This window comes from Carcharhinus amblyrhynchos, chromosome 5 (assembly GCF_965287045.1).
Source record: "Carcharhinus amblyrhynchos chromosome 5, sCarAmb.v2.hapA, whole genome shotgun sequence".
Lineage (NCBI taxonomy): Eukaryota > Metazoa > Chordata > Chondrichthyes > Carcharhiniformes > Carcharhinidae > Carcharhinus > Carcharhinus amblyrhynchos.
Genome location: NC_137328.1, coordinates 113,322,454 through 113,344,849, shown reverse-complemented (window position 1 = coordinate 113,344,849; position 22,396 = coordinate 113,322,454). Strand labels below are relative to the sequence as shown.

At 43.2% G+C, this 22,396-nt stretch overlaps 1 protein-coding gene across 1 annotated transcript; it reads right to left on the bottom strand.

The window, feature by feature from the left end:
• Nucleotides 1-307: 307 nt before the first annotated feature.
• On the bottom strand, nucleotides 308-22,080 carry aga (aspartylglucosaminidase). The gene is made up of 9 exons (XM_080189441.1): nucleotides 21,875-22,080; nucleotides 18,199-18,352; nucleotides 14,736-14,848; nucleotides 10,625-10,737; nucleotides 10,372-10,489; nucleotides 8,880-8,955; nucleotides 4,999-5,106; nucleotides 2,335-2,468; nucleotides 308-670 (listed from the first exon to the last, which is right to left on the bottom strand). The coding sequence occupies exons 1-9, from the start codon at nucleotides 21,993-21,995 to the stop codon at nucleotides 576-578; spliced, it is 1,032 nt and encodes a 343-aa protein (XP_080045567.1). The 5' UTR covers nucleotides 21,996-22,080; the 3' UTR covers nucleotides 308-575.
• Nucleotides 22,081-22,396: the final 316 nt, after the last annotated feature.

Here is a 22,396-nt window from a genome sequence, read left to right as displayed (position 1 = left end):
TGGATTTTCAAACACACCCATGAATTGCTGTTCCTAGTAAAATTTTAGGGTTCCTTAATTACTCCTGGTTTTCCTCAATATTCAAAATAATTTACAAAAGATCAAAAGGTGGGTAAATGGAGTTATTGCACAGATCAAACATAAGAAATAGGAGCAGGAGTAGGCCATCTAGCCCTTCGAGCCTGCCCCGCCATTCAATAAGATCATGGCTGATCTGTCATGGCTCAGTTCCACATTCCCGCCCTCTCCCCATAACCCTTAATCCCCTCGTTTATCAAAAACTAGGTACAATCATGATACAAGAGCGGCAGAAACCTGGGGGCCTGAAGGCGCCACTGTCTCAGAGTGTGCACACAAAATGTAAAATAAAAGAGAGTTAATTTAGTTTACAGTGCACCTTGGAAATTGAATATACATTCACTTAATTGGCAAATCATGGCCCAAGTCCCATCACACACATTGTCGATAATGCTCCACATTAGGACTGCAGCGGAATTGAGTTGACATTTAGGTTCACACTTTGAGTGTGAACAGTCACAAGCTGTTAAGAGTCTTTGAAAGTGATCTCATCAGCTTTAGATGCAGTCCACGATCTGTTCAGAGGCCTTCAGAGAATCATGAACCATAAAATGAAACTGGTCAAATCCTGGAGATTTACTGCACGCAGCACCTAAAAGTAAAGGAGAACAAGTTCAGAATAACCCAGCTTTGGGTAATGAAACTCATCAGAAAAAGTGTGTCACCTTGAGCCACATGGTACTTCTTTCATTGAAGATGTAACAAATAGCCTGCCACAGGGATCAGTGCCTGAGTTCAACTGTTTACAATTTATATAAATTACTTGGATGGAATGATGGCTGCTAGAATTGATAATGACATAAAGACAAGTAAGAAAGTAAGTTGTGAAGAGGACGCAAGGAGGTCAATCGGTTAAGTGAGTGGACAAAGATCTGACAAATAGACTATAATGTGGGCAAATGTGAAATTGCCCATTTTGGCAGGAAGAATGAAAAAGCCTATTATCGAAATGGTGAGAGATTACAGAGCGTGGAGATGCAGAGGGACCTGGGTGTCCTAGTATATGAAATCGCAAAAGGCAGGTACAGCAAGTAATTAGGAAAATTAATAGAATGTTATTGTGTGGGAAATTGAATACAGAAAAAGGAGGGAGGTTATGCAGGGCACAAGTGACGCCACATTTGGGATACTGTATACCATACTGATCACCTTATTTATGGAAGGATGTAAATGTGCTGGAAGCAGTACAGTAAAGGTTTCCTAGACTAAAACCTGGAATGGGTGGGATGTCTTATGAGGAATGGTTGGACAGGCTAGGCTTGTATTCACTGGAGTTTAAAAGAGTAAGAATTGGCTTGATTGAAACATACAAAATCTTGAGGCCTTAACAGTTTGGATGCAGAGACGCTGTTTCCTCTTGGTGGCAAAGTGGTTAGTGCTGCTACCTCACAGCCCCAAGGACCCAGGTTCAATTCCCAGGTACAACCTCAGACCAAAGGGATGATCCTTTAAAACAAATATTAGGAAGAATTTCTCCAGCCAGAGAGTGGTGAATCTATGGAACGCTTTGCTGCAGAAGGCAGTGGAGACCCCAGGTCATTGAGTGTCTTAAAGACAAAGACAGATAGGTTTTTGAGTAATAAGGGGATCAGGCATCATGGGAAAAAGGCAGGAGAATGGGGATAAGAAAAATATCAGCCATGACTGAATGGCGGAGCAGACTCAATGGGCTGAGTGGCCAATTCTGCTCATATGTCTTGGGTCAGTTTCTATGTGGAATCTGCACGTTCTCTGTGTCTGCATCGGTTTCCTCTGGGTGCTCCAGTTTCCTCCCACAGTCCTAAAGACATGTTGGTTAGGTGCATTGACCATACTAAATTCTCCCTCAGTGTACTTTATTGTCGAAAGGACAGGCAGGAATGCTGCTAGAGCAGAAACCACCTTCCTCTACACAAGATAAATCAACAGGCAAGTGAAGCATGTTCACATGTTCCATCTTGTCCAACGAAAGAAATGCTTGGGGGACAGCCATTCCCCTGGTTCATTCCCCATGGATACGTTTTGACCAGTGGATTTACCTGGTTTGAATTTGAAGCAAAATCTTGGCAGTTAATTGTTCTCTGCTGCAATTTCCATGGCAATACCTACCAGAATTCACGTGCCAAGCAATCAACAATCTCTTCTCGTGAAGTATAAATTGTTGCTTCCTTTGCTGTTGGCATTCTTGCAAATTGCCTTGATGAGTACAAGGTGAGAAGCTTAGACATTTTATGTCTCTTTTGAGCAATTCTGAGAGTGTTTGTTTCAAAGACTTACCATAACCCCCAGTTCTGTTTGCACAGATGATGGCACCAAAAAACTTTGGGTAATATTTTTGGATTCTGTTAATAGCCTTCTGACAAGCTGTGGTTGGGTCAACACCCAATCTCATATATTCCACTGCTTGGTAACTAAATTGAGACAAAAACACCAAATTAAAAAAGGATCACACTAAAAAAAAAAGCAAAAATAATTTATTTTACACAACAATCTTTCCAAGCATTTTTGTTTGCACTATAAGTAATGTTTATCATTATAAGCATGTTTAAAATGCTAATGATTTTAATAACCTACTCATCAGGAATTGCTCATTTCTCTACAAGATGGCAAGAGATACTGTATACAGAACTGAGGGGTTATACACATCAGGAAAGATTGAACAAGCTAGATAGACTCTTCAGGAAAGAGAAGACAGAGATAACCATGGGAGAGTTTTCATGATTATGATAGAAAGGGCACAGAAGATGTTTCTACTTATAGGCGAGACCAGATCCAGGGGCATGAGTATTTCATAGAGTCCCAAAAGTGCAGTGGGAGGCCATTTGGCCCATTGGGTCTACACCAACTCTCCAACAGAGCATCTTACCCAGAATCACCCTCCTCTGCCTTCATCTCCATGAGCCTGTGCTTTTACCCCAATAACCTGCTAAGCTACACATCTTGGAACACTAAGGGGCAATTCTGCATGGCCAATCCACCTCACCTGCACATCTTTGTACTGTGGGAGGAAATCCACATAGACCCAGGGAGAATGCACAAACTCCACACAGTCATCGATTAACTGCAGGGAGTTGAAAACTGACCTGGCTCCAGAAATCATTCAGAATCGAACTGGATGCTTGGCAATGTGAGGCAGCACTGCCAACCACTGTGCCACTGTCACCCCTATTATATTAATATTAAGCAGTCCACAATCTACAAGGCACAAGTCAGAAGTGTGATGGAATACTCTCCCCTTGCCCAAATGAAAGCAGCATCAACAAGATGCTTGACACCATCCAGCATAAAGTAGCCCACTTGATTGCTACCCCTTCCATAAACATTCACTCTCTCCACCTCCGACACACAGTCACAGCCATGCATTCCAGCTAGAAGGTTCATTGCAGTAACCCACCAAGACTCCTTGGGTAGCATCTTCCAAACCCACTGCCATCTAGAAGGACAAGGGCAGCGGAGACATAGGAACATCATCACCACCTCCAAATTTCCCTGTGAATCATTCACTGTCTTGACGTTGAAAAATATCACCATTCTTTCACTGTCGTTGGGTCAAAATCCTGGAACCACCTTCCCAACAGCACTGTGGGTGTACTTATAACACACAGGCTGCACCCGTTCAAGAAAGTGGCTCACAACCACCTCCAAGGACAATTAGGGACGGAAAATAAATGCTGACCTAGCCAGTGATACCTATATCTGATGAAATATTTTTTAAAGTACCTGGATGAACACTTGGCACATCGTAACGTTCAAGACCGTTCACGGCCAAGTGCTGGTAAATGAGAGTAGGTGGGAGGTCAGGTGCTTCTCACATGTCGGTGCAAACTCAGTGGGCTGAAAAGCCTCTTCTGCAATGCAAGATTCTAAAAGAAGCTCATCTAGACTTGGTTTACAGACGAGGATGCCCCGTAGAAGTTCTACACTGAAATAAATACTGGTTAGTGGAAGTCTACAGTTTTGATGTAGATGTTATGTTCTCTTGTACTACAAGAGCCACTCTCTCATTGCTGATGGCAACATCCAAACCAATGTCCGTGGAGTAGACACATCTCAGCAATCATTTTTCACATGCAGTGTGTATTTACAGAAGTGTGCTTCAAACCTTAGACAGCCTCATGTCTGATGTTTGTTTCTGACCTACATCTCCAATAAAATGAGACAGAGTACAGGAATGAGATAGAGAATCTGGTGAACTGGTGTGGCGACAATATCACCCCCTCAATGTCAACAAAACAAATGAGATTGTCATTGACTTCAGGAAACACGGATGAAGTAGAAAGGGTTGAGAATTTCAAGTTTTTAGGTGTCCAGATCACCAACAACCTGTCCTGGTCCCCCCATGCTGACACAATAGACAAGAAAGCCCACTAATGCCTCTACTTTCTCGGAAGACTAAGGAAATTTGGTATGTCAGCTACGACTCTCACCACCTTTTACAGATACAACCAGAACAAATGCTGTTTATGGGTGTATCGCAGCCTGGTATGGCTCCTGCTCTGCCCAAGACCACAAGAAACTACAAAAAGGTCACAAATGTAGCCCAATCCATCATGCCAACCAGCCCCCCATCCATTGACTCTATCTCCACTTCCCGCTGCCTCGGCAAAGCAGCCAGCATAATTAAGGACCCCACGCACCCCAGACTTTCTTTCTTCCATCTTCTTCTGTTGGGAAAAATATACAGAAGTCTGAGTTCAAGTACCAACTGACTGAAGAACAGCTTCTCCCTTCTTGCCATCAGTCTTTTGAATGGGCCTTCCTTGCATCAAGTTGATCTTTCTCTACATCCTAGCTATGACTGTAACACTCTCGTTTGCTTCTCAATGAACAGTATGCTTTGTCTCCATAGCGCGCAAGAAATAATACTTTTCGCTGTATGTTAATACATGTGACAGTAAAAAAAAAATCAAAATAAAAGCAAATTTGGTGAAAATGGCATACCTTGGAAGAAACCGCATCATAACGTCTCCCATTCCAGTGGCAGCTGCTGCTCCAGCTGTGCTATCAGCGTAAGCACCAGCTCCAACAATCGGGGAATCTCCCACACGGCTGGCAGAATTCCAGAAAGACAATGGTCATCAAACTGCACAAATAAACATCTGGATTATCCCAAGAAAATTATTGTACAATCACCAAGCTGATGCACCAAAGGATTCATCAGTGAACAGGATTCTGACAGCCCACACCAAATGATCAGCTAGCTGTTGTAAGGTATTGGATACTACGCTGTAGGTCTGAATGAAAGCTTCATTGTCTTTATTAGGTTAATTGTATGTATTTATTAATTACAAGAACTATGTACATATATGCAGGAAAAGGATCAAGCTCATTGCTTTCTCCATGCCTGCTTCTGCAAATACAGCATGTTGGCACAGTGGCCAAAACTGCTGCCTCTTAGCATCAGGGAGTCAGGTTCAATTCCAGTGTTGGGTGACTGATTGTGTAGAGTTTGCATGTTCTCTTCATGTCAGCGTGCGTTTCCCTTGGGTGTTCCAGTTTTCTCCTATAGACCAAAAATATTAGGTGGACTGGCCATGCTGAATTGCCCCTTAGTGTCCCAGGATGTACAGGAAGATGAATTGGCCATTGGAATTATGCGAGGTTACGGGGATAGAGTATGGGAAAGGGCCTGGGTAAGGTACTCTGTCAGAGACAATCAGTGCAGACTGAATGGGCCAAATGGTCTCCTTCAGCATTATGGAAATTCTAGGATGGCTCTGTCCAATAATGGACAGATCCTTTGGCACAAGGCTTGTGTTCTTTTACATCAGGATGCGGGCAGTACTGTGCTCAGTCCCGTGCTAACCCTATATGTGCCAGACCCTTGTATCACATGAAATAGAGAGGCAATATCTCTATGAGCTGAACTAAATGGCAAAGCAGAAAATGGATATAAAGGATTCATCAAGCAATTGCTGTCTGCAATGAGATAGTAAATATTTTAATAACAAAGGGGTGGGTTTAGCTGAAACTGGGAGATCAAATATCGGTAAATTTTGATGTATGACACAATTGTTTTCATTTAATTTTTAATAAAGTTATCTTATATTCACACCCCCTTCCAATATATTGCCCTACTATCATTACTGAATCTTTTGTAACAAGTTCTCTTTCATTACCCCAGGGCAGATTATTGTATCAGGTGATAAAGGTACCCTATTTGTTTTTATACAGCAGGGCAATTTCACTCACATTATCCTCAAAAAGTTGGAAAACCTGCAGGTGGGGGATTACAAAAACAATCTGCATTCATAAAATAACCTTTTGACACAGACACCCAAAGATGATTCTCAAGAGCAATCATCAAAACAAAACAAAAATTGACAATGAATCAAATAAAGGAAGAGATGTTAGAACAGGTGACAAAAGCTTGGCCAGAAAGGTGAGTTTTACAAAAGCACTGTAAACAGACCGAGAGGCAGAGAGAATTAGGAAGGGAATTCCAGAGCCCAACATTTTATTTATTCATCAGTCGGCTTACATTAACACTGCAATGAAGTCACTGTGAAAGTCCCCTAGAAGCCACATTCTGGCGTCTGCTCAGGTACACTGAGGGAGAATTTAGCACGGCCAATCCACCTAACCAGCACGTCCTTCGGACTGTGGGAGGAAACCGGAGCACCTGGAGGAAACCCACACAAACATGGGGAGATCGTGCACAGTCCACACAGGCGGTGACCCAAGCCGGGAATCAAACCCAGGTCTCTGCTGCCCTGCCGCATTGAGACAGCAGCACCAACCACTGTGCCACCTTAAGGAGGCTGACGGTAAAGCTGCCAATGGCATAGTGAAGAAATGGGCATGTACCAGAGAAAATTAAAGTTCATTGAAGACAAATTAAGTTTTGAACCTGGGACTTGCCCTCACTAAGCAATACAATACCCTACCTCACCTCTACCCCTGATGCTGCAGTCCCCATTAAAACAATGATTCCCTCTTACCCTGGCCCTGACCTCCTCTCTATCCCTGACTCATTCTCCTGGTGTGGCCTCATCTCCTCTCTCACTCTGGCCCGTTCTCCTGGTGTGGCCTTCTCACCTGGTATGGTTCTCACTTCCTGTCCAAAGAACGCGGAACTGAATAGATTTGCTACTTACCTTGTTTAGTTGTTTACCACCAGATCTGGCTGGGCCACATAAATCCCTAGCAGGTCCCGCTCTTGTCTGCCAATACTGATTATTTCTGGATCATTCTGGGATGCTAGTGTAGCCCCTGATTCTCTACAGTAAACAGTCTACACAAATCCCTCCCATTTCCTCCAACCTCATCTCCAACAATAACTATGAATGAAGTAGAGATGCTGGCGTTGGACCGGGGTGGGCACAGTAAGAAGTCTTACAACACTAGGTTAAAGTCCAACAGGTTTATTTGGAATCACGCGCTTTCAGAGCTCAGCTTCTTTATCAGGTGAGAATGTGAGAGGTCTTTTTGGAGATCCTCTCTATTTTAAGCCTACAGTTTGCAGCATTGATGGTAGCCATGATGTGTGATGCCAGTGTTGGGTTGGGGTGAGCACAATAAGTCTCACAACACCAGGTTAAAGTCCAACAGGTTTATTTGGAATCATGAACTTTCGGAGCGATGCTCCTTCAATGAGTGACTCCCGTTGCCTAGATACAAATGTTATCACCTTCCCTGGCAATTGTCTCTTGGCTGGATTAGACTTGGTGTGTGCCATATTTAATGAACTTCTTACACATTAAAACTAACTCCATTGCATTCCCTGACTAATTCCTGCTTCAGTTTATCAGCTGTCAAAACCATCAACAATGCCTTTGTTACATCTGGACTTCAAGTGTACTATTGGCCGTCCTTCCACATTCTATCTCCCATAAACTAAAGCTCATCCAAAAATCTGATGTCCAGACCCTACTCATCACGTCTCCCCATCATCATTATGCTTGCTGATCGACACTGGTTCCAGATTAAGCAATGCCTCGATTTTAAAATATTCATCCTCGTTTTCAAATCTCTTCATAGCCTTGCACCAGCCCCCCGCCCAACTATGTGATTTTCAGCAGCCCGGCAACCCTCTAATTATGTCCTTTTGTAGATCCCAATCACATTCACTCCAACTCAAGTGACAGTGCCTTCAGCTGTCAATAGCCGGAACTTCCATAAATTCCTTCCTAACTCCTTAAAACCAAAACTCTGCAACTGTCTTAATACCTTATGTGGCTTGATGATAAAGTCTGTTTGATCATGTTCCCTTGAAGCGCTTTGCATTCAACGCCCTTATAAACATGACTTGTTGTGGTTAACAAGCTGTCAGGAGGGATTAACATGGTTTTAAAATAAAATTCTTCAATTACCATGCTACAGATGCTGCGACACAGAGATAGTGCTAGGGTGCTTTCAACCCAATTTGAGGAGGTGCAGTGTTATTTATTGAACTGTTGGAAACACATTTTAAAACATATGTCAAGACCAATAAACAAGCATCTGTTAAACTGTCTTGAGTATTACATAATGGGAGTAATTTTCAACTTCACTGCCTGGCTGGCAATATAGCAAAGCGGATTGTCCACCAGATTTAATTATCCTATCAATTTAATCTTAAATTTCCACTTAACCACCACATTATGCCAGCTGTACCAGAGGTACAAAGTAAAATAAAATACAATACATGATTGAAGTAACAAACTTAAGATAACAAAAATAATTAATCTTTCTGGAACCCATTGTCCAAAAATGAATGATATCTGGTGATAACAATTCTCAAGCCACAAATATTAGTCTGGCCCTTTGTTATAATTTTATACTAATATGCAAGAAGGGAAAGGTATCGTTCACTAGCATCTTGGAAACATGAGAATACATACCCTGGGATTTTATGCCTTGCACCATTGGTAGATGTTCCAGCCATTACACTTGCACTCTTATCAATTACAATCATACCTAAAAATTCAATTAAACAAAGTCATACATGAATCCACAGCTCTTTACAGCTGCAGAAGGTGTCTTCATGCTTAAAGGACTTGTTTACCTTGATGCTACTGCTTCTTGGTCACAATTAAAATAAGAAGTCTCACAACACCAGGTTAAAGTCTGACAGGTTTATTTGGAATCATGATCTTTCAGAGCGTTGTTCCTTCATCATTCACCTGATGAAGGAGCAGCACTCTGAAAACTTGTGATTCCAAAATAAACCCGTCAGACTTTGACCTGATGTTGAGAGACTTCTTACTGTGCCCGTCCCAGTCCAATACCGGCATCTGCACTTCATGACAACAATTAAAGAAAAGAGACACCATTGCACAAATAAGATATAGAATGAATAGACTAGGAGACAGCCCAATGCCACACTTAATAAAAATACAAACAGTATGGACATTGAGAATTTAATGAACTCAACTGAGTAACTTACGATCTGTAGACTTTAACACAAAACTTTGATTTGATTTATTGTCACATGTATTAAAATAATAAAGTATTGTTTCTTGCGCACCATACAGACAAAGCATACCATTCATAGAGAAGGAAACAAGACAATGCAGAATGTAGTGTTACAGTCATAACTAGGATGTAGATCAATTTAATGCAAGATAAATCCATTCAAAAATCTGACAGCAGCAAGGAAGAAGCTGTTCTGAGTCAGTTGGTACATGGCCTCAGACTTTTGTATCTTTTTCCTGACGGAAAAAGATAGAAGAGAACGTCTGGGGTGCTTGGGGTCCTTAATTATGCTGGCTGCTTCGCTGAGGGAGCATGTGATCTTTCATTTTTATTTTGTATACTGAGAGCTGCATTTTCCATGTACAATAATTATTTGTACACTGTATTTGATTTATTGTCATATGTATTACTATACAATGCAAAGTATTGTTTCGTGTGCACCATACAGACAAGGCATACCGGTTTTAGAGAGGGCAATGAGTGAGCACAGAATGTAGTGTTACAGTCATAACTAAGATGTAGAGAAAGATCAACTTAATGCAAGGAAGATCCATTCAAAAGCCTGACGACAGCAGGGAAGAAGCTGTTCTCGAGTTGGGTGGAACATAACCTCAGATTTCTGTATATTTTTCCGACGGAAGAAGGTGGAAGAGAGAATGTCTGGGGTGCGCGGGGTCCTCGATTATGCTGGCTGCTCTTCCAAGGCAATAATGTTCATAATTGTGCAATCCTATTCTTTTTACCTCAGTTTCATTGGAATGATCATCTAGTTGATGAACTAGAAGGTGGATCACTTATTTTATTTGTATCGTCATCACAATTCAGCTCCTGCCACCATGATGACTTTTCAATAAGCCAATTATCTATCTACCCACAGTCTATACAAGACATATCAATTGAAATAAAGAAATAACTTACCAATGGTATCATGGTCATGAACACTGGCCACCTGCACTGGCTTTCTACGTGTTTTTGACCAGTGCCCCTTCAGCGGTTTGTATGGCCCACAAGATGTTTTAGCATTAGGCGAGACATTCTGTGAAAACGCAAATCCAAATTATTTTCACAGAAGCGGGCAGTAATGTGAAGCTTCATTTCAGAGCTGGCAGCCTGTCTGAAGAAAAGCTAAAATATTTAGTAATATTTGTCCTTTTGCAGTGGCCACACTCACCTTCCAGAAGTTGGGCTGGCAGTTTTTACTCAGCCATTCTGCGTGCATGGACAGAGATTTATTTGTTGTTAAGTCTTCACTTCGGAAACCCATATCCTGAGCAAATATTGATGCTGTTGGAAAAAATATTGCAGTGATGTGAGAGGTTTAAAGAAATCTGGATGCATGGATGTTAATACAAGTCACATAAAAGTACAGAACTAGAGCGTTGCTTAAAAAAAGGAGACATGCTGTCAAAGCTTTTTCTTCTTGGAGTTATCAGGACAGATACAAGAGTAATTTCAAAGGGAAGAACAATTTATTTTGCATGAGGAAAGGATGCAGATTAGTTGACAAACAGACTCTGATTAGTCAGAGTGTTGCCATGGAGAATGCACCAGGGAACTATTGTGTCTCCATCCTCGCCACCAAACCTTTTGTTTTCATTCAAAAAAAAAATTCACAATGGCTAGATATCATGGAATCCCTACAGTGTAGGAGGAGGCCATTCAGCCCATTGAGTCTTCACTGACAACAATCCCATCCAAGCCCTTTCCCGTAACCCCAAGTATTTAACCCACTAATGCCCCTGACACTAAGAGAAATTTGGCATGGCCAAAGCATCTAACAAGCACTTCATTCAAACGGTAGGAGGAAACCAGAGCACACCCATGTAGACATGGGGAAAATGTGCAAACACTACAGACAGTGACCCAAGCCTGGAATTAAACTTGGCTCCCTGGCACTGTGAGGCAGCAGCACTAACCACTATGTTCCTTTTACCTGCAAAGGACAGGTCTCCAAGTTTGAATATATGTAGCTTCTAGCAAGCATAAACAAAGCACTGTGTGCCTGACAGATAATCTTAAATTGGTTTGTTTGCAACAAATATATAGCAATTGCTGTCCAACTGCAGATGTGCATCTACCGTTAGACATTGTGCTCTGAGTTTTACATGCATGAGCTGTTTAAATAGAGTGAACACTCTGCCTACAGCCAAAGAGATACGCTGTTCGATTGACATAATCAAAATTAATTTGAATTAAACAGAAGCATGGCTGACAACAGTTCCCTGGTGTATTCTCCAGGGCAATGCCTTGACCAATTGGAGATGGCTTGTTAGCAGTACAAATTGTTGTTCCCTTTGAAATTTGGCAATCTTACATTTGTTCTGTTGAGTGCAAAGCAAACAGCTTTGATAGCATTTTTTTCTTATTTTTAAAGTTTATTTTACTAGTGTCACAAGTAGGTTTACGTTAACACTGCAATGAAGTTACTGTGAAAACCTCCTAGTCACCACATTCCAGCACCTATTCGGGTACACAGAATTCTGCATGGCCAATCCACTTAACCAGCATGTCTTTTGGACTGTGAATAGGAAACTGAAGCACGTGGGGGAAACCCATGCAGACACGGGGAGAATGTGTCTATTCTAGTCACAGTGACCCACGCTGGGAATCAAATCCAGATCCCTAGTATTATAAGGTATTGTGAACAGATCTCCCACTCACCTGACGAAGGAGAAACGCTCCGAAAGCTAGTAGTGTTTGCTACCAAATAAACCCTGTTGGACTTTAGCCTGGTGTTGTGAGACTTCTTGCTGCGTTTACTCCAGTCCAATGCCGGCATCTCCACATTGTGAGGCATCAGTGCTAACCACTGTGCCACCCACCTGTCATCTTTTTCAGCAATATTAATTAAACAAAGACTACTCATTGTTTGATGGCACTTCCACCACCTAAAAGCCACCCCTGTTACTCAAGGTTTTAGTCTAAAACAAGTTATCATTTCTAACAATTTTCTTCCCCCCCAAGGTGATCCTGGAATCGAGCTTTGGCTGTCTGTCATGTTCCCAGTGAACATCTTGGAGCATTAACAGAGGATATGGCAGGGGACATGTTTTCATGTGGGCCCATAGGAGTCAATTCAGACCTATAAATTCTCCAGGTTGCATTTGGACTTCCTGAGGTTGGGCTGTTCTAGGTTGGCCATTCCCCCAAGGATACAGTTGGGAACATTGACCAAAGCAGCCATTGGGAAAAGGAGATCTGACTAATCTCAATTGGATTTTACAGCAATTTTAAGTGAAAGAAAGTCCATTCTTATACACTTATGAATGGAGTCAGCAGGCAGAGTTTCCACAAAATCATTAATGCTTGTGTCAACTACCCATTGTCTCAAGTGGTTAGTTAATAAAGATCTGTTTCTAACCTAATTATCAAAGTCTTGTAACATTTTGCAAAGACTCAGCTTAACATCTGTCTCCAGTAAATAAATAAACTTAATAAGCACCATAACAATATGACTGATCATAATCTATTCAGGTTTTATGACCATATGAATATTTCCCAAGCCAAGCTGTTTCATTAGGACATTCTGCCTCCCAGCAGCTGATAGAAAGGAGACAAATTTAGAATGAAGTATATTCTATTTAAGAATGTAACCTGAGGAGCTGAGGGGTGCTGGGAACTTAGAAAACAAGTTGCCTTCCAAATGAAAGTCAAGGCATTTGTGTTTCTATGGACTCAATGTTAAAATCCCTCCAATAAAAACGACTAAACTGTATCTGGTCCTTTTATTCTGGACTGGTCAATCCATCTATTTGATGATTACATTTATATTGTGTTTTGTTTTCTGTCTTGAACTTGCTGTTTGTTTGCAATTGCCTTTTATTTAGTTGCTGCTTAGGATTTAGTCATGGCTCAGTGACTTAGACACTTTAACCTCCCAGTCACAAGGTGGCTGGCTCATGTTGCTCACTGAAGTCCAGAGTGCAACATATCAGCTGACATTAATGCAGTGCTATTGGGATGGCTGACTTCCAAATATAGAATGCCTTGCATTTATATAGTGACTTTCACAAACAGTGACCACCTCCAAATGCTTTGCAGCCAATGAAATTCTTTCCAAGCACAGTTACTGCTGTAATGTAGCAGCCAGCTTGTGATGGTGAAAGAGGGTTTTTTTTTTATTATTCATGGGACGTGGGCATCACTGGCTGGCCAGGATTTATTGCCCAACTCTAGTTGCCCAAGGGCAGTTGAGAGCCAACCACATTGCTGTGGCTCTGGAGTCACATAGAACAAATAAGGCAAGGACAGCAGATTTCCTTCCCTCAAGGACATTAGTGAACCAGATGAGTTTCAACAATGGTTTCATAGTGATCAGTTGACGCTAAATTCCAGATTTTTTTTTTAAATCAAACTCAAATTCCACCATCTACAATGGTGGGATTTTGAACCTGGGTCCCCAGAACATTAGCTGAGTTTCTGCATTGATAGTCTAGAGGCAATACCACTAGGCCATCCCATCCCCATAATTTTCCAAGATACTGGGCTTGTCTCCCCTTTCTTCAAAACAGCACCATTTGATCCACTGAGGTGGCAGGTAGGGCTTTGGTTTAATATTTTATCCAAAGATAGCATATCTGACAGTGTAGCACTGATTTTTGCAAACAAATCCAAGACAAGGCTTGAACCCAAATCACTCAAGAGGTACAAATGCTGCCAACTGAGCCACTTCAAACTGATGCGCAGATGAGATTTTAAAACTAATGTGCACATAACACGTAGGGTGGAACAGCAGTTAGCACTGCTGCCTCACAGTGCCAGGGACCCGGGTTCAATTCCCGGCTTGGGTCACTGTCTGGGTGGAGTCTACACGTTCTCCCTGTGTCTGCCTGGGTTTCCTCCGGGTGCTCTGGTTTCTTCCCACAGTCCAAAAAGACGTGTTAGTTCGGTGCATTGGCCAAACTAAATTCTTGCTCAGTGTACCTGAACAGGCGCTGGAGTGTGGCAACTAGGGGATTTTCACAATAACTTCATTGTGGTATTAATGTAAGCCTACTTGTGGCACTAATTAATAAACTTTAAAAATAACAGACCCCAAGTCACTATTTTGAGCAGGGGAATTCTTCCTGCTCTCCTGACCAATACTTATTTCTTCGCCAACAAATGACAAACAACTTGGCCTGGTCATTATCATGTTCCATGTTTCCTTGGTTACAACAGTGACTACGTTTTAAAATGTACATTCACCGTGAAGCACTGTGGAACATTCAAAGTTATAAAAGGCACCAGATTGATACAAGTTTTTTTCTTCAACGAACACCAGGAAAAATAATTGGGATTACCTGATTCCCCCACCAGCAGAGAATGACTGCTGTGTTCCATCACTGCTCGAGCAACGCTGATTGCATTTTTAATTCTTCGAAGGTTGCCAACTGCTCCAACCTCGATCGTATCACTAAAGACATAAATTAAGTAACAGTGAGGGATCCCAATATATCTTTCAAATATGATACATGTTACATGGTTTCATTTCCCCGACATCTTCAATTAAATACAATATTTACATTCATGGTGCTCTCTCTAAAACTATTAAATATGACACTGCACCTTGAAATCTAGGCCAGAATCTCCAAGTCAGAGGAGTCTCAGCCAAAATGGTGCAGAAGTCTGGAATCCAGAGGTCCCACCCCGTTCTGTGCACAGGAGGTTCGCCAGGATGTTGCCTAGTCTCGAGGGTGTTGGCTATGAGGAGAGGTTGAATAAACTCAACTTGTTTTCACTGATAAGATGGGGGCTGAGGGGGGAGACCTGATAGAAGTCTACAAAATTATGAGAGGTATATACAGAGTGGAGAGTCAGAAGCCTTTTCCCCAAGGTGGAAGTGTCAATTACAAGGGGGCACAGGTTCAGGGTGGGGGGGCGGGGGCGTGAGGTTTAAGGAGATGTGCGGAGGATGTTTTTCCACATAGGGAATGGTGAGTGCCTGGAATGCACTGCCAGCAGAGGTGGTGGGAGCAGATACATTTAAGAGGCATCTGGATGGGTACATGAAGAGGGAGGGAATAGAAGGATACGGTCCAAGGGCAGGTTTCTTTTGTAGATTAGTTAGGGCAGCATAATCAGCACTGGCTTGGAAGGCTAAAGGGCCTGTTCCTGTGCTGTACTTTTCTTTGCTCTTTTGGTTATTAGGCAACCATCATTTTCGCCATGGGGGAAAACAGGGTTAGGAGGTATTTCACACATCCATGATTCATGGTGGCAGCAGCAGATATCAAAACAGCAGTTTTGGTCACCCAGGCTCCTGAAACAGGGCTGGAGGACAAAATATTTGAAGAAGTAATGTATGCTTTAGGAGAGGTAAGGTAGTCCATTAGGATTGTTCAGAGTGTATAGTCATGTGCGTAAAAAAGTGGATATTGTCTTTGGAGCTGTCAAGGTGTCATTTTAAATCCCCTGCTCTTTAAATTTTGTGGAAAAAAAATAGCCAGCCTGCAGTTGAAAAAAACTGCTTTAAATTCCAACAGATGTTTGTTGACATAAACCTGAGGGATATCAATGTGAGATTAGTGCTGCTTGACAGCTTCAATAACCTATCATTCTCACAGTGGAAGACCATTCGGTTTAAAGTTTGATTGACAGCTCAGAGCTAATAAAAGCATTAACTATCTTCGATGCATGAATGCATTTTTTTTTATATAAAGGATTTAGTATTTGAAGGAGTTTAAATATATTGAGTTGACATGTATCAATGAGTTTTTTTTTAAATATAGTGAAGTCTGCCATAGACGCTTAGAACTATATTTTATTTTCTCTCAGCATGGCTCCTGAGGTCTGACCATGCTGGTTACTAGATGAATTGATATGGAGAGTGTGAAGCAAAGGCTCATGGGTTGTCACGAATAGTCACCAAATTAACATGGGGGCTACAAAAATCTATGGGATGAATTGGGAGCCTTTGGTTGACATGAGATGGCACAGGAGCTATAAAAAGATTGACACGGAGTGTACGTCAGTCATGGAGATGGGTAAAGGGGCTTATCTTAGCAGAGAAAGGGATAGGAGCCAAGAGTGTGGCTGTGGGCATGAGTTGGCATTGAGGCATAATAGGGAGTTTGCAGGGGATGTGGGGGGTGAAGGCATGGAGGGCGAAAGACATGGAAATGCTGAATTCTAGTGAGACTTACTATTTTTGTTACAACTAGTACAATGTCCCAGAGCACCAAAGTGGATATTCAAATTGTCTGTTTTAGCATCTGGTAGCCCCAGTGGCTGCCTCCATATGGTTTCCAGTGGCAACGAGCCAGATTCCAGTTAGAACCCATCCCCCAGAATGAAATTGGGCCTCTTGGGGCACTCTGCACACTTGCCATGTTAGCTTTGTGAAGTTGGGAAATTTCCCACCTTAGGAGTGAAAATTTGGTTTACAAAATTGTAACTACAGCATTCAACATCCTGAACTGCCCAAAATTCTGATCCTGCTATAGAGCAGGGTCGGACAAAGAGCAAGCGAGCAGCAGTAATAGGGGACTCACTAGTTAGAGGCACAGACAGACGTTTCTGTGGCTGTGATCTAGATGCCAGAAAGCCCAATCAAGATGGTGCCAGACCAAGGCAACTTCTTGCAAGCTATGCCCAGCATACCTGCTAATTCTATTTTTCACTCTCGTTCTATGCTTCTAAAACTTCATTCTAACTCTTTAAAACTCTCTAACGATGCTTTAATGCAAGTTCTTACAGATTTAGTGATCTTAGGACCCTGGAGACACCCAACCTGACTGTAAGTGTGTAGAAGATTGTGTGACAAAAAAGCAAATCCGTGCGTTCCCCAACCGAAAATGATGAATGAACAGAGAGATCTACTGCTTGCTGAAGTCCAGGTCTGAGGCGCTCAAGTCAGGCGACACTGACCTATACAAGAAAATCAGATCTGATCTAAGGGGATCCATCAGAGATGCCAAAAGACAATATTGGACCGAGCTAGAGTCCCAGGCTAGCCATACTAACCCGCACTGACAATGGCAAGATCTGCATGACATAACAGGCTACAAGTTGAAGGCATGTAAAATTGCCGGCTCCAAAGCATCCCTCCCTGATGAGCTCAATGCATTCTACGCCCATTTTGAGCAAGAGGAGCATGCCCTCCACCCTGGAAGCCCTGGGTGAACCTGTATCTGGGGTCACCACTGCAGATGTCAGAGCAGCTTTCTCGAAGGTCAACCCACAGAAAGCGACTGGGCCGGATGGGACCCGGACGTGCACTCAGATCCTGTATGGATCTGCTGGCGGGGGTATTAACAGACATCTTCAACCTCTCTTTACAACACTCTGAGGTCCCTGAGAAGGTGTTGGTGAGCTGCCTTTTTGAACCGCTGCAGTCAATGTGGTGTAGGTACACCTACAGAGCAGTTTGTGGTAGCAGTGATAGGTTCTAGGATTTTGATAGAGCAACAGTAATACATTTCCAAGTCAAGATGGTGAATGGTTTGGAAGTGGACTCGTGTATTTGCTGTCCTTGTCCTTTAAGATGATGTATGCTGTGGATTTGGAAGGTGCTGTCGAAGGAGCCTTGGTGAGTTTCTGCAAAGCAACTTACAGATGTTAAACACCGCTGCCACTTGTGCATCGGTGGTGGAGAGAGTGGAAGTTGGAGGTGGCGAATCAAGTGAATTGTGCTTTGTCCTGGATGATGTTGAGCTTCTTGAATGTTGTTAAAGATGTACATATCCAGGCAATTGTAAGGGACTCCATCATACTCCCGACTTGGGCTTTGAGGATGGCGGACAGGCTTTGGGGCATCTGACTTACCCATTCATAATCATAGCATCCAATGTCGTCTCTCCGCGTTCATCTGGGCTTCCTCCATATCCCACAGTGCCATCACACTGATCAATCTCACACTGACTGCAACCTTTCTCCACTGCGTCCAATGCTGAACCTCCAGACTGAAGAGTGTCCCATGCTAAAAGAAACATACGCCCAATTTACTTCAGAAAGAGCTAGAACGCAGGTTACGCATGCTCAATAAGTTTTAACTTCTTAAATGGGGAGAATAAATCTTGGCCGAAATTTTCTGGCCTTTCCCATAAGCAGGATTCTCCAGTCCCACCAAAGGCGAATCCTTGCCATCTGTTCTCTGAGGGTGTGAACAATGGGCAAACCCATTGATATCAGCAGGTCTGGATGATCCCACCAAAAGCCAATGGTGGACCACCTTCTGAGAAAAATAAAAGGAGGGAGGGTGGGGGTTGAAGGCAGAAATCCCACCCTATGTTTTATTTCTCACACTTCTTAGAATAGAATCATAGAATCCATACAGTGTAGAGGGAGGCAATTTGGCCCATTGAGTCTGCACCGAGCACAATCCCACCCAAGCCCTATTCCCATAACCCCACTTATTTTTTACCCTGCTAACCCCCCGACACTAGGGTCAAATTAGCATGGCCTATCAACCTAAGCCGCACATCTTTGGACTGTAGGAGAAAATGAGAGCATCCAGAGGAAACAGCGAGGCAGTATGGATAGAGTGAGGAAGATCTACATTTTGGAAGATCTACTGCAGATGCGAAGTATACAGCAAATAGCAGAACCCTTAAAGAGTTAATAGACCAAGGGGTCTGGGTGTACAGGTACACAGGTACCTGAAAGTGGCAACATAGGTGGAGAAGATAGTAAAGAAAACCTGTGGCATGCTTGCCTTCATCAGCCAGGGCACTGAATTTAAAAATTGGCAAGTCATATTGCAGCTTACTTAGACCACACTTGGAACATAGTGTCCAATTCTGGTTGCCACACTACCAGAAGAATGTGGAGGCTTTGGAGAAGGTACAGAAATGATTTACCAGGATATTGCCCGGTATGGAGGGCATTAGTTATTAGAGGTTGAAGGAACTTTGTTTGTTCTCACTGGAATGACAGAGGTTGAAGGGCAATCTGATTGAAATCTACATGACGAGGGGCATGGACAGAACGGATATTCAGATATTTTTCCCAGGGTGGAAGAGTCGATTACTAGGGGGCATAAGTTTAAGGTGCGAGCTAAGGTTTAAAGGAGATGTACGAGGCAAGTTTTTTTTTTTTACACAGAGGGTGGTGGGTGCCTGGAACTCGCTGCCAGAGGTGGTAGTGGAAGCAGATATGATAGCGACTTTTAAGGGACGTCTTGACAAATACACGAATAGGATGGGAATAGAGGGATATGGTTCCAAAAAGAGTAGGGGGTTTTTAGTTTAGACTGGCAGCATGATCAGTGCAGACTTAGAGGGCTGAAGGGCCTGTTCCTGTGCTGTTAATTTCTTTGTTCTTTGAAACCCAGGCTGACACATGGTGAATGTGCAAGCTCCACACAGATAGTGACCTGAGGCCCGAATTGGACCCGAGTCCCTGGCGCTGTGAGGCAGCAGTGCGGAACACTATGCCACCATGCCACCCCAGAACTGCACTTGGTACTTCATCACTAAGAAAAACAGTTAAGATCGGCTTCATTACGGGAGACCAATTCCCACAGTTGTGACAATAGGAGCCTGATTTCGAGACCCATCTCCTTGGATGAACACATTGGTGGCTTGAAGCAATGCAGAAAACAATGCAGGTCAGTTTGTAGCCACCCACTCACTTAAAGAAACCACCCTCACTCCCCTATCCACTTCCCAAAATGACCCTCACTCTCTCATACATATCATCATCTACCATAACCAACCTCAATACCCTCACAGCCACCCTCTCACCTCCTTCACCACCACTGCCCCACTCCATACTTACCCACCTTGGTAATGTGTTTCATATCACAGATTCACACAATGCAGAAGAGGCCCTTCAGCCCATCTAGTCTGCACCAACACATGAGAAACATCTGACCTACCAAATGCCATTTTCCAGCACTAGGCCCAGGGCACATCGTAACATTCATGGCTACGTGCTCATCCAGGTAATTCTTAAGGATAAGGCAATCCATCTCCACCACCCTCCCAAGCAGCACACTCCAGACCATCACCAGCCTCAGGGTTAAAAGGTTTTTCCTCTCATCCCCCTAAACCTCCTGCCCTCACCTTGAGCCAATGTCCCCTTGTGACTGACCTTTCAACTAAGGGGAAATAGCAGCTCCTTATCCACGTCTCTCAATCTTGTACACCTTGACAGGTCACCTCTCAGTCTTCTCTGCTCCAACGAACACAGCCCAACCTCTCTCTGTAACTTCCATCCCAGGCAGCATCCTGCTAAATCTCCTCTGCACCTCCTCCAGTGCAATCACATCTGATAATATCGTGACCAGAACTATATTCAGTACTCTAGCTCTGGTCTCACCAAAGTTCTATCCAACTCTAACATGACTTCCCTCCTTTTGTAATCTATGTCTCAACTATTAAAGGCAAGTGCCCCATCTGCCTTTTTCCACCACCCTACTAACATGCCCCTTCCACCTTCAGGGTTCTGTGGACAAATATGCCAAGGCCTCTTTGTTCCACAAAACTTCCTAGTATCATGCCATTCATCGAATACTTCCTTGTCAAATTACTCCTTCCTAAGTGTATCACCTCACACTTTTCAGTATTAAATTCCATCTGCTACTTATCTGCCCATTTGACTATTCCACATATACTCCAAGGCCTGTCAGCTCTACGGTGATATGCATTCACCTCAAAGTGCAGCATTTCATAAGCAGAAAACGCTCCTCAGTCCTCCTGATCACAGCCTCACTCAAAACAAACCAGGGACCATTCCCAGGAATCTGAACTGACCATCTTTGACATGTTGCCAACAACTTCAATCAGGCCTCCTGGGTTCACAATGCACCCTCTTTCCCATGCCAGTTAAAATGGTTGGCACTGGGAATGGAGTTGGGATTTTCAGGTCTATGTGGCCTGGCTGCCATTTTCCTGGCCCCACCTCCAATTCTCAGAATGTAAAAAAAGTGGGATGGGGCACAGTGGCTAGCATCACTGCCTCACAACACCAGGGACCTGGGTTCGATTCCCGGTTTCGGTCACTGTCAGTGTGGAGTCTGCACATTCTCCACATGGATTTCCTCCAGGTGCTCCAGTTTCCTCCCACAGTCTGAAAGGTGTGCTGGTGAGGTGCACTGGCTGTGCTAAATTCTCCCTCCGTGTACCCAAACAGGTGGAGTGTGGCAATTTGGGGATTTTCACAGTAACATAGCTGCAGCCTACTTGTGACACTAATAAATAAACTTAAACTGATGAAGGACAGTAGATTGATGAGAAACTGTGAATACTGTAGATTGATGGGAGTGGTCATTGGCCAGCGTGCATTTGTTTTGTTTGTGGATAAGACCTAGCAATTTTCCACACTGCCAGGCAGATGTGACCTGGGTGTTTTGGAATTAGATCTAAAACGGAATTAGACTGAAGGATGACAGAAAAGGCCAGTACAGGAGTGTGCAATAGCTCTCCCTGTGCACGTACAGGTCACTTCGAGAGAGGGAGAGAGAGACACACACACACACATTTCTGAATGTTGCACTCACCTCTCTGCGTTGCCTGTTTAAAGGGCCAGGTATTGATAACAAGGGGTAGCTGGGCGGCCGCCGGGAAGCAGTAGCAGGCGCTGAGTGTCAGCACCAATGGAACGCAGCCCGGGAATCCCATTGCAACACCGAGCCCGGCTCCAATTCACAAAGAAAAACCCCACTCCCATTCACAGAAAAACTCCCATTTACTACTCCGGCCGGCAGGATCGGGACTTCCTATCACACCCACATACGGTGGCTGCGAAAGGACGGCGAAGAAAGCGGTACTTCCCTGTTAGAAATAAAATCAAACTGACTGCTCAGTTACTATTTATCTGCAATTTGCTCCTCCCTAATCTGTCATTGTCTCTAACACCACTCCTATACCCGCTTAAATTGATGCAAATTGTATATTCCTTCCTTCACATTGTGCTTAGCCCGCTGACCCCACACACAGCAGTTTTTTTTCAATCTCCTCGCAGTGACTTTTTAAAGTTTATTTATTAGTGTCACGAGTAAGGCTTACATTAAAACTGCAAT

What these genes read in the sequence shown, in the direction of transcription:
- aga (XM_080189441.1), bottom strand. Translation starts at nt 21,995, where the DNA reads ATGGGATTCCCGGGCTGCGTTCCATTGGTGCTGACACTCAGCGCCTGC. An exon ending in TCATGACCATGATACCATTG is followed by an intron (nt 8,956 to 10,371) that starts GTAAGTTATTTC and finishes TTGAATTTTTAG; the next exon opens with GTATGATTGTAATTGATAAG. An exon ending in AAACAGAACTGGGGGTTATG is followed by an intron (nt 671 to 2,334) that starts GTAAGTCTTTGA and finishes CTTTACTTTTAG; the next exon opens with GTGCTGCGTGCAGTAAATCT.